Source organism: Elephantulus edwardii, unplaced genomic scaffold, assembly GCF_000299155.1.
Source record: "Elephantulus edwardii isolate Elephantulus edwardi_28Jun2011 unplaced genomic scaffold, EleEdw1.0 scaffold00151, whole genome shotgun sequence".
Classification (NCBI taxonomy): domain Eukaryota; kingdom Metazoa; phylum Chordata; class Mammalia; order Macroscelidea; family Macroscelididae; genus Elephantulus; species Elephantulus edwardii.
The window spans coordinates 6,437,057-6,450,057 of record NW_006399901.1 but is presented as its reverse complement, the minus strand read 5'-3'; the positions used below and the strand labels follow the sequence as shown (position 1 = coordinate 6,450,057).

Here is a 13,001-nt window from a genome sequence, read left to right as displayed (position 1 = left end):
CCTCCCAGGGACACTTGGTACACAGTAAGTGCTTAATAAGTGCTGAGAGCTGGGACTGGTATGTTCTGCCAATCCCAGGCACCTTGGGGCGTGTGTCTGTGTGTACGCTCTGCAGCGTCAGGCCGGCCAGGCAGATGACCTCTGCCAGCCACAGGGAGGGTCAGTGCTTAGAGAAGTGAATGAGGGCCCCATTCCTTGACTAACCCAGCACTTCGTACAGAATGGAGTCTGAGAACCTGGGTCAAATCTGCCTCTGCCACTCTACAGACTGACCACTGGCCACAGGCCATGACACAACAGCCACTTGAAGAGAGTCACAAGTCAAAGAATCCCCAAATGCACAGCACACAGGGGCCAGGAGGCTCCCCTCCACCGTCTCCCTGGTTCCTTCGGGCTCTGAGCCGGCCAGCCAGCCGGAGGAAACAGCCCGTTTTCTTCCAAAAAAGAGGAGCGAGCAAACACAAGAGCTAAAAGCAATCCAACAGCTGAGACACCATCTGTGTTATGTTTTTTTTTTTCCTCTCTCTTTCTCTTTGCTTTTAAAACAATATAGTGCAGACTGCACTTCTCACAGTAGAATATAATGGTCAATTTTAGTATAAAAAAAAAAACCAAAACAACAACATTCTCAGAGGTTTGTAAATGCACTTAGTGCTTGAACAGGCCTTGGAGAGATACAGTACCGCTTCCAGGGGTGCAGGGGCGTGGTGGTGGGAGGGGGCAGGGCTTGGGGATTCAGGCCTAGGGGATGTAGTGGGGAGTACCCCTGCCTGTTTGCTCCACCTGATACTGGGGACAACCTCTTTAGAGGTTGGTTTGCAGGAAAGGAGCCGGTTCCCCAGTTAAAACCAGTCAGGTATCCCCTTGTTAGCATCAAGGAGACCCTTGAAGAAGGCAGGGTGGGAGTCCCTCTATATGGGTCTGTGATGCAGGCCCACCATTAAGCCCCTTGGGGCCTTTGTGCGAAAATGAGGATGGTACATCTTCCTCAAGACACAGAAATCTGTTGTAATTGATATTCAAGTCTAGGATGCGCATGACATTTCTGTGGCCGAGGTGCCCTTGTGCAGTGTACGGCCTGCACAACTGTGCCTGGCAGCCCTGTTAAGATGTGTAGGGAGAGGGAGAGAATGAGTCCAGGGTTTGGAGGACAGGGAGGAATTCTGAGTTGGAGAGGAATGGGTTTGGGGGGCATGGGTAGGAAGAGGAAGGACAGGGGATTCGGTAGCTCCAGTGACTTCCTCTAGGGCCCCTGGGTTCCTCTGTCAGGCGCCTGGGAGAGGAAAGAAAGCCTGCGGTCTGATCCCATTCCTAGAGGACCACATTCCCTACTCCCCTACCCCAGCCCGTTTCATAGGAGAGCTAGAAAGAGCCATTCCTGAATTCCACAAGGGTCTCTCTCTCTGCCTCTGCCAGTGCGGACTGAGGAAGGTGGTGGCAGACCCTCTGGTGTCCCGGGTGGCCAATGGGGAGGGAGCCTCAGGGCATAATGTCACTCCACTATGCCCATGTCGGGTGGCAGCGTGGCTGCAGCTGGCCCAGCTTCCCTGAGGCCATCCTGGATGCTCAGAGGCTCTGCTTGGTGGCCTGCCTCCCCTCTGGCCCTGTCCATCTGTCCCTGCAAGTGTCAGGCAGGCCCTTATCTGTAGACAGGCAGGCGGATGTGGGCGTGCTGGTGGTCGAGCAGCCGGGGCACGGCCACGGTCTCGTAGCCCTTGCCCAGCATCTGCTCCTTGATGCAGGGCGGGCGGATGTCGTTGATGAGATACTCCAGCGACTGCAGGCTGCTGCTCAGCACCGACGTGTTGCACACGCTCTTGCTGGGCAGGCCTGAGAGCGGGTCCACAGGGGGCGCTGCCAACTCCCGGGCCACCCCCGGGCCCAGCTCGGTGACGGCCACCGCTGCCATGGGGTTGTAGCAGTCGCTGGTGGGTGTCACCAGCACACTGTTCCAGGGGGCGGTGAAGTACTGGCCCATGGTGAAGTTGGCGGGCAGCCCGATGCTGCAGTTGAGGGGAGACCCGTTGGCCCGCTCGTACGCCCGACCCCCGCACACCTCGGGGGACTTGCTGGCCGCCGTGCCGCCACTATAGGCACGCAGTGGCTGGGGTGGGGGTGGGGGCGGCTTCTGTGGCCATAGCAGGTAATCCAGGCCGCTGTCCGTGTACCCTGCAGGCTTGGTGGCCCCGGCCAATGTCAGGGCTGGTGTGGTCCCGGGGCCCAGCTCGGCCCCTTTCCGGCAGTCAGGCAGCGCAGTGGTGGTGGCCGAGTAGGTCATCCGGGGGAAGCTGGGCATGGGGCCGTGCTTGGCCGGGCTGGGGTGTGGGACGGCCACACCCTGGCAGGCAGAGGGCACAGTGCCCGGGGCCTGGCACTGCTGGTTGAGCTGGTAGAGGATGCTGTGGATGGAGGGCAGGTTGGAAGGTGGCAAGGGCAGGCCACGGCCCGGCAGGGGGATGACGGAGGGTGCGGGGGCGGTGGCAGCCGTGGGCAGGCCAGCTAGTGGGGCGGGCGTCTCAGGCGGCTTGGCGTAGGCCAAGGGCCCCAGAGTGCTGGGTGCTGGGTAGGGCGCGACGCCCACCTGTACAGCAGCAGGCGAGGGTTTGGTCCGCTTGCCCTCGGCGTTCTTGAGGATGCTCTTCGTGGGCCCAGCAGGGGCGGCCCCGCTGGAGGACACGGCAGCTTTGACGATGGCCAGCAGGCCCTGGTAGCCGGTAGCATGCTGTGGGTAGGGGCTATAGCGCTGGCCGCTGGTGTCATAGCCATTGACTGTGCGGCTGAGGTGCTTGTGCTGGGGCACCCGGATGTTGGTGGGGAAGATCTTGATGGACAGAGGGCTGTTGGCCACCTTCTCAGCGTAGGCGTCCAGCTCGGCTGGGCTGGGGTAGCGGGAGGAATGCATGGAGCTGGTCGCCGGCTCACCTGCAGAGAGAAAGCACGAGTGAACGTCCTGCCACGCAAACCCCTCTGCTCCCAAAGGGCTGCTTCCCCTGAGCCCTGTGCTTCTGGACTGCTCAACCCTCTTACCAGTGTTAGGAGGGCCAGTCCTGGAAAAAGCATAGCATGCTTGGCAAGGTGGAGAGTCTGCCAAAGAGAGGCAGACTCTCAACTAGATGGACTGACAGTGACTGCAGCAATGGGCTCACGGGTGTCAGCGACGGGAAAGACGGCACAGGGCAGGGCAGAGTTCCAAGCTGTTGTTCACAGGGTTGCTGTGGGTCATAGTCGACTCCACAGAACCTAACAACTACTTACCAAAGTGCAAAATATGTCAAGGAAATGGCACAGACCTTCCTAGCAGGGCATGGCCATGTAACATCAGCCAGGACAGGGAGCAGGACTCTGCCCCCAGGGTTCCCCTGTGCCACCAGCCCCCTAAGTCAACCCCTATCCTGACTTCCAGTGACATGGCCTCATAGGGCCTGGTTTGTGCACATGATGAAATGAAGCCCCACAGCCTGTATTTGCTCATACCTGTCTTGTCTCCTCACACTATGTCTGTGAAACACCTCGTCCCCCCGGGGGTGGGGGTGGCAGGCTGTGCGCAAGCGTGCGTGCATTGGTTCTTTCTCACTGTCAGGCTACGGACAGTGTGTGAATACAATTTATTCATGAGCATTTGAACTGGGCTGTGACACTTAAAAAAAATGCTACTTGAATTGTGTTCCCGGGTGAACATTTATACAGCCAAGTCGAGTTTACACTGTCCTCAAATCCATGCTAGCTCGCAGCTGAGCCTCCAGCAGTTTTCTGAACCTGTAATTCACACAGGAAAAGACTGACCTTCTCGTTGGAGTTGCTGGTGGATTTGAACTACAAAAGTGGAGCTGCTTTTGAGTTAGCAGTGCTACAGTCTACGGCACCAGAATGCCCTACACAGCAGAATGTTGCTGACTATCATCGAGTCGGAACCGACCCATAGCTGACTCTCTGGTGGGTTTTCAGAGGCAGTTAATCGCATGGGAGGAGATTGCCCACCCTTCTCCCTCAGAGCAGCGGGTGGCCTCGAACTGTATGACTTCAGGATTGCAGCATAGCTTCTTGCCACGAGGCCACCAGAGCAGGTTAAGTGCCTATCAAAGAATTTCTAAACAGCTTTGTTTATTTCCCCTCCCTAATGTGTCTCATTGACTACACAAAGGCTTCTGACTGTGTGGATCACAACAAGCTGTGGCTGACTCTGAAAAGAATGGGAATCCCAGAACATTTCTTTGTGCTTATGTGAAACCTGTACTTGGCCCAGGAGGCAGTCGTCAGAACAGAGCAGGGAAACACTGCTTGGTTCAAAATTGGGAAGGGTGTGCATCTATATCTTTTCAATCTATATGCGGAACAGATTATTTGGGAGGCTGGGCTCTACGAAGGAGAAGCGTGGCATGAGAATTGCATTGCACAGATGATAGAGCCCTGCTGGTTGAAACTGAGGAGGACCTGAAGGGCTTGCTGCAGATGAAGCTCAACATCAAGAAAACAAAGATTCTCCCCACTGGGCCGACTGGCAGCATCATGATAGATGATGAAGAGATTGAGATTGTTGACAGCCTCAGTTTGTTTGGCTCTACAATCAACACTCTTGGTAAGAGCACCCAAGAAATTAAAAGATGAATTGCATTGGGAAGGTCTGCTGTCAAAGACCTCTCCAAAGTCTGAATGAAGAGCAACAATGTCAGTCTAGAGACTAAGGTGGGCCTGATATAGGTCATGGTCTTTGCAATTACTTGCTATTCATCAAAGAGCTGGACAATGACTAGGATGATGGAAGGAGAGTTGATGCCTTTGAGCTGTGGTGCTGGAGAAGAGTACTGAATATACCATGGACTGCTAGGAAAACAAACAGGTTCATCTTAGAGAGAGTGAAACCAGGCTGCTCCTTGGAGGCAAGGATTCTGAAGCTTCATCTGACATACTCTGGACATGCTGCAAGGCGGGATCAGTCCTTGGAGAGGGACATCATGCTTGGAAAGGTGGAGGGACAGCACAAGAGAGGAAAACCCTCGATGAGATGGATTGATTCAGTGCCTGGGGTAATGGGGATAGGTGTGTCAGAGACAATAAGATTGGCAGAGGATAGAGTAGCGTTTAGGGCTATTGTACATAGGGTTGCTATGAGTGGCAGGCAACTAGACAGCACATAACAACAACAATAACTGTTTATTGTTTTAAATAACTTCACATTCAAAAGCAAGTGCATATTTAAAACTTGGCATTAATTGCCAAAGTTGAGTCCCTATCTTTAAAAAGAAATCTTGTATTTACAATGATTTATTCATTGCAAATACCTTTTTCAAAATTTTACATTTTTTAGTAATTGGTTTGCTTATAAGGTTTACATACATTATGTTTCACACTCTTTTTATTCACATTGTACTTCATACAATCATTCTCATGCATTATGGTTTTATAAAATCAATCACTCTTGGACCTTTCCCATCTCTGACTTTTTACTCTGTCTTTTCACCCGGATCCCCCTGTCCTTCCACTCACCAAACTGTGCAGCCCTGTGATTTCACCCCTACCTATCCTCACCTCTCCACTCCCCCTTACCTACCCTTGAGTCCTGTGCATGTTTTAGTAGTTATCCTTCTAATTTCACAATAATAGTCTTATGCAGTATTTGTCCTTATGAAACTGAGGTAGTTCCCTCAGCTCAATGCTCTCTGGTCTCTCCTAAGTTAGGTAGTATTTTTCAAAATTGTTGCTCTTGAGTGCTACATAATATTCCATTGTCTACATGGATTTTTAAGTGATATTGGTTATGATGAACCTTCTTGTACATGGTCCCAAACCCAAACCAAACCTAAGCCCACAGGAACCAAGTTAGCTCTGACTCAGAATGACCCTCCTTTGGCTTTCTGTGTTTCTTAATGGGAGGAAACTATGTTACCTGCTTCTTGTAGAGTGGCTGGTGCGTTCAAACTATTGACCTTTTGATTAGCAACCCAATTCTTAAGCCACTACACTACTTCATCACATGGACTCTTCAGTGGCCCCTATCCACTACCATTACCCATTGCCATTAATTCACAATGAAAGAGGGCTCAGGACATGGAAAACTTTTCCAATCCTGTGCCATCCTGACAATCTCCACTGTGCTTCAAAGCAATTCTTACAGTCCCTGTGTCATCCCCTCTTATTGAGAGTCCTCCACTCCTTTGCTGACCCCTCTATTTTTCCAAGCACTGGTACTTCCTGACAACATGCCCAAAATATGTGAGACCGGGTTTCACCATCTTTTTCTCTAAGGAGCACCCTGGCTGCACTTGCTCCAAGTTAGACTTATCTGGGTTTTGGGAAGTCAGTCTATGATGGCCTTGTGGTAAGGAGCTGTGCTGCCAACATGAAGGCACACAGTTCAAAGCCACCAGCTGCTATGAGGGAGAAAGATGGCCAATCTCCTCCCACGTAATTTACAGCCTCTAAAAACCAGCTGGAGGGTCGGCTATGAGTCAGTTCCAGCTCTACAGTACATAACAACATACTTTTCCCTTTGGGCTTCCTTATTCTTTATCCTAGTATATCCCAGACCGAATGTGCCTTGAAGGCAAGGATAACATAGCTTACTCTCACATACTTGGGGCATGTAGCTACTAGGAGCAGGACATCATCTGAGGAAGGTAGAGACTCAGAGAAAGAGAGGAAGGCCTTCAACGAGATGGACTGACACAGAGACTGGGTTCAGGGGTGTAAGAGATGATGAGGATGGAACAGGACAGGACAGAGCGCAGATCTGTTTTGTTCTTCAGAAAAGATATCTTTGCTTCAACAGAAGACGTGTTGTTCACAGGGTTGCTATGAGTCACACTCAACTCGAGCACTTCAACACACCACTACCAGTGCGTGTGGATTCTGGTGGGAATTACTTGTCAGAGGGGAAAGCTATGCTGAAGGTGCTGAGGAGCCCTGGTGGTACAATGGTTAAGTGCTGTTTAATGTAATGGTTGTTGTTGTTGTTATGTGCCGTCGAGTCGTTTGCAACTCATAGAGACCCCATGTACAACAGCCCTAAACCCTGCTCTATCCTGTGCCAATCTCATTGCCTCTGACACACCCATCCCGATTACCCCAGTCACTGAATCAACCCACCTCATAGAGGGTCTTCCCCTCCTGCGCTGTCCCTCTACTCTGCCCCGCATGATGTCCCTCTCTAAAGACCTGTCTCTCCTTACAACATGTCCAGAGTATGTCAGACGAAGCCCCAGAATCCTTGCCTCCAAGGAGCAGCCTGGTTTAATCCTCTCTACAATGAATCTGTTTGTTTTCTTGGCAGTCCATGGTACATTCAGTACTCTTCTCCAGCACCATAGCTCAAAGGCATTAGTGGCTGTTAACTGGAAGGTCAGTGGTTTGACTCCATCTTGTTCCAAGGGACAAATGGCCTGCCAATCTGCTCCTATAAATAATATAGTCTTGGAAAGAAACTCATGCCATAGGGTAATTCTGAATCAGATTTGATGGCACATGACAAAAATATATTCAGCTTTAGAAGAAAACACCAGTTTGTGAAAAAGACTGTGTGTGGTTACATTTCCATCAGCAGAATACAGTGTTCCAGTGAGTCCTCTTTCTTAACAACATTATATGATCTGAGCCTCAGAAGCCCAATGGAAGCTCAGCTGTGAGTCGGTTCAGACTGCATGGCAATGGCTGAGTGAGCGCTCTTCCATTTAAAGGAGCCCTGGTAACACAGCAGGTAAAGAACTGTGCTCCTATCTCAAAGGCAGGTGGTTTGAATCCACCTATCTAGAGATAGGTCTAGTTGCCACATTTTAGAATAGGGATGCCAGTGGCATCCAGTAGATGGGAAGAGGGAGGCTGGTCAACCTCCCATAATGCCCAGAGCTGTGGCTATTGGCTACAGAGTCCACTGTAACTTCTGGTGGCTCCATGTGTACAGGGCAAAACCTTTGGGATACAGGCCTATCTTCTGAGGTGTCTCTGGATGGCAACCCTTTGACAACAGTCTAGTGTTTAACCATACATGCCACCCTGAGGGGAGTCCACAAAGGACTGCCAGCCCCCAATGTCAACAATGCCAAGGGGGAGACTCTGATCTGAGCATCATGCAGTCAAGGAAGGTTTAAATGGGAGAGGGCAGGGCCAGGCTTGCAGGGCTTAGAAAGATATGCAAATGGGTATGATGGGGCCAGCTGCAGGCAGGGAAGGAGTGGGCAAGTGTGAAGCACCCAGGATAGCACCTCTCTTTCTGTCTGCACGTGAGTTGAACAGGGAGGGGAGCTGACCCCTGGCTTGCCACAGACTTCCTTTGTGGGGCAGCAACCCCTCCTAAGTGGTCTAAAATAAATTCGGTGTGGAGAATGGAAATGCCACTTTGGCCAACGGGGGAGTCTTTCTCGAGATTGGATTTAAACTACATTATACAAGCAATTTCATGGGCACTTAGCACCGCTCGGAGAGTCCCGCAAAAAAGGGCCCAGCTCCTCACTCACCAGCCGTAAATCAGCGGTTGCTATAATGAGCACAAAAATGTCACTTTTATGCAATTTTACAGATGAACAAAACTGGTGAAATTAACTGTGGTAACCTACTATAGTCAGCAAAAGCGGCAGCTGCCGGGGGGAAAAAATTATATCTGTTATGTATTTTTGTTCCCCTTAAACTCTCTTTCCAAGCAAGTTTCAGCCATTGTGGTGTGAAAACTCATTTGTCCTCACCATTATACTTTCATTTGGAGTTTATCTTGAATATCCAATGAGCCACCAACTGTGAAAATGATTAAATCTACAAAATCTATCTAATGGAAGGAATAAATTAGGTGTTTAAAACCTTAAGGAAAAGAACAAGAGGGATGCCTCTTGCCGAGTCCCCATCCGCTGAGAGCAGGGATGGCCGGGCTGGCTCCCATCTGGTCAGGCTGACTCCTGTGCTTCCAGTAGTGCTGATGGCGGGGCCGTAACAGGAAGGTCAGCAGGCTCAGTACGTCTGAGGCACTCTGCCCCCTGCCTTTCATTTAGGTAACCAGCTTAGAGGCACCAGCACCTCTGAGAGATGAGTGGTGGTGGGGTCTCCAAGAAACACTGGAGCCCTGGCAGTCAACCTCCCCAATGTCCTCCACCCTTTCTCACAACGACCACTACCTCCAGATCTTTACTCCTTGTTAGTCCTCTCTCACAAGGAGTGGGGCTACCTGTAAGATCTTGTGGAAGCGAAAGTGTGTGGCTTCAGAGGCAAGGCCTTAAAGGACATTGTATTATCCTCCTCACTCACTCCCTTGGGTTGCTCTCTCAATCTGGGTAGGGCACCAGTGGTAGAACCGGCGGGCCTGAAGTCAATAAGAACTGAGGTCTCTATTCAATAAGTAGCGAGGAAGTAAGGCCTTTGGCCAACCAACATGTTAACTAGACTAGAGGCCTCGAGCTATACTAATGAGGAACTGAGGCCTGTAATCAATGGCCAGTGAGAAACTGAGGGCTGATGCCAAAAGCCAGCGAGGAGCAGAAGCCCTTGGCCAATAGCAAACAAGGAATGGAGTTCTCCAGCCAATAGCCGTTGAAGAGCATAGGTCCCTGTCCAATAGCAAACCGAGAGTCAGAGACACAGAACCATCCAGCTTTGCCACTGTCAAGTCTTGACCCATAGAAACCAGGATGAGAAGAGGATTATTGCTATTTTCAGTTATAAGGCCACTAAGTTACACATCACTTATGGTCTCCCCCTTTTTAAATTGTATTTTATACTGATTTATTTGCAAAGTTCAAATACATTGTTTCCACACCAGATCTTTCCCATTTCCTTCATGCCCCCATCAAATTGTGCAACCTTATGATAAACCACCCGCACCCCCTGCCCATCCTCACCCTTCTGCTTCCATCCTCCATTGTCTTCCATTACTTGTGTCTTATTTAATATAAGGCATCTGACTGTGTGGATCCCAACAAATTACGGCTGACACTGAGAAGAATGGGAATCTCAGAACACTTAATTGTGCTCATGTGAAACCTACACATAGATCAAGAAGCTGTTGTCCAGAGCAAGGGAACACTATATGGTCTAAACTCAGGAAAAGTGTGCATCAGGGTTATATATTTTCTCTGCACCCATTCAGTCTGTACCTTGAGCAAATCATTCAAGAAGGAGGACTATATGAAGAAGAATGTGGCATCAGGTTTAGAGGAAGACTCATCAACAAACTGCATTACATAGATAACAAAAACTTGCTTGCAGAAAGTAAAGACAACTTGGTGATTCCAAGATGACAGCGGTGGAGAAAGTAGTGTGAGCAGCTGGAGGAGCAGCAAACTGCATAGAAATGGGCCACTAGAGACCACTGTGCACAGAGACCAGTGTGATGCAATGTGGACAGTAGGAATTTGAGTCAGAACTTTTATTAAAATAATTAGTTTTGGAGCTACAGGAGCATCAAGCCGCACTGCAGGCCCCAACTGAAGCTGGAAGCTTCCAGCTGAGCTGCTGTGGGACCCATGCGCCAGGAGAAAGGTTAGCAGGAAATTGACTGAGTTCTCTTAAGCTCCACTAAGAGTGAGTGGGTCTGTTGGAATTTGACTGAGTTTGCTTGTGCCCTCGCCAACCACCCAGGATCCGGCAGACCAGTAGGAATTTAACTGAGTTTTCTTGGGCACCACTGACTTCCTGGGAGAGTGCACAGGAGCGAGTTGGCTGGTGGGAATTTGACTAAGCTTTCATGGACACCACAGACCAGCCAGAGGCGAGTCAGTCAGTGTGAATTTGACTGAATTTTCTTGGATCCCACTGGACCCAGGGCCCAGCTAGGGCAGGGGACGCTGGGCGAGGGCACCTGGATAAGGGCTGCTGGGCAGGGCCTCTGAGTCAGAGCCACTGGGTGGGAGACGGACAGCAGGAATTTGAGTAGGGCCCCACTTGTGAGCACACCTGGACAGCTGAAATCTGAGTGAGGTCCCACAAATGACATGCCTCTGTGGTCACCCCATGCCCCCCAATTCGGCTCCACACCCATGCCTACACATCCAGTCAATCAACTTGCCTTTAATCTGGAGTACCTTGATCTAACTTGGTTACAAGAGGCTGCTCTCACAGGTCCTGAACTGAACTTTCCCCTGAGTTAGAAGTTCAGAGAATAACACAAGTGGGGTAGCTGTCCACCTGGTTTCTGGAGCATTGTCTTCAGATCAAGAACCTATCAATGTCTCAAAGAAAGCAAGCTATCTCACACATTACACAAGCACAAGGCAAGATCACCCCCAAATGGTGACACAGTATGAATGGATTTCCTGAAGCCAGAAAGTCTGATGGAACTTTCTGACAGAGAACTTAAAAGAACAATGATTGAATATTTTCAGCAGGTGAAAGACAAACTTGAAGAATTACAGGACATTGCAAGTAAAAACCAGGAGGAGCTTAAAAAAAAAAAAACCCAACACAAACAATTCAAAACAATGCAGATAAAACAAACGAGGCATTAGAGGCAGTGGAAAAACAAGAAACCATGATCCAAAATATGAGGTCCAATGTTTCAGATGCTGTCAACATGATGCAGGGACACATGAACACAGTTGAAGAGATGGAACACAGAACCAGAGAAAAAGAAGATAGAATTGTCACCACTGATCTGCTAGAGCAAAAAGCAGAATCAAAAAGGAAGGGGGAAAAAAGAAAACCTGAGAATAATGTGGGACACCATCAAGAGAAATAACATGTGCATCATCAGAATCCCAGACAGGAGGAAGCAAGTAAAGGAACCAAAAAAGGCTGTGGAAGAATTACTGGAGGAAAACTTCCCAGGCATAATGAAGAATGAGAGAATATATATTCAAATAGTTGAACAAACACCATATAGAATAGACCCCAAAAGAAAACCACCAAGGCATATCATAGTCAAATTTACCAGAACCAAAGATAAGGAGAGAGTTCTGACTGTAGAGAGGGGAGAAACAAAGAGTAACTTATAAAGGAGAGCTGATAAGATTAAGTGCCAATTTCTCAGCAAAAACCTTGGGAGCAAGAAGACGGTGGAATGACATATATTGAACACTCAAAGAACACAACTGTCAACCAAGAATACTGTACCCAGAGAAACTGTCTATCAAATATGAAGAAGAGATCAAGATATTCCCAGAAAAACAGAAACTAAGGGAGTTTGTAAAAACAAGACCAGCGTTGCAGGAAACACAGAGATGTCCTTCTTACTGAGGTGCCACAGAAAGCAGCATGAACCAGAGTAACTAGCAACAACATCAAAATAATTCAACAAAATTATAGCAATAAAACCCAGCCTTTCAATAATCACACTGAATGTGAATGGTTTGAATGCACCACTGAAGAAAAGAAGAGTAGCAGATGGGATAAAAAAATAAAGTCCATCAATATTCTGTCTACAAGAGACACACCTGAAAAATGAAGATAAATAAAGACTAAAAATAAAAGAATGGGAAAAAATATACCAAGCAAATGGCAACCAGAAAAAAAGCAGGAGTAGCGATAGTGATCTTCAATAAAATAAATTTCAGTGCAAAAGGAAGGTCACAACATAGTGCTTAAAGGGTCAACAGAACAAGAGAACATAACCATAATAAATATCTGTGCACCAAATGAAAAACCTGCAAAATACATAAAACAAATATTAACAAAACTGAAAAAGAAATAGACAACACTACTATAGTACTTGGAGACTTCAATACACCACTCTCAAGAAAAGATAGAACTACCAGAAAAAAACTCAGCAAAGATGTTTAAGAATTAAACCACACAATAAACCAACTCGACCTCATAGATATTTATAGGCTAATGCACCCAAAAAGAAACACAATATGTCATCTTCTCCAATGTGCATGGAACATTCTCCAGACTAAATCACATTTTAGGTCACAAGGCAAGCATCAATGAATTAAAAAACATAGAAATAATACAAAGCATCTTCTCAGACCACAATGCTACAAAATTAGAAATTAATAACAAGAGGATAAAGGAGAAAAAAACCCATACATTTGGAAGCTGAACAACACCTTGTTTGAACATGAATGGGTACAAGAAGAAATAAAAAATGA

At 48.4% G+C, this 13,001-nt stretch overlaps 1 protein-coding gene across 1 annotated transcript in view; it reads right to left on the bottom strand.

Moving 5' to 3' along the window:
- Positions 1-1,639: 1,639 nt before the first annotated feature.
- FAM222A (family with sequence similarity 222, member A) overlaps positions 1,640-13,001 on the bottom strand; it is a 36,223-nt gene continuing 24,861 nt past the window's right edge. Inside the window, exon 2 of the mRNA XM_006894835.1 lies at positions 1,640-2,922. Within this exon, the coding sequence (XP_006894897.1) occupies positions 1,640-2,922 (1,283 nt within the window). The remainder of the gene's footprint in view (positions 2,923-13,001) is intronic.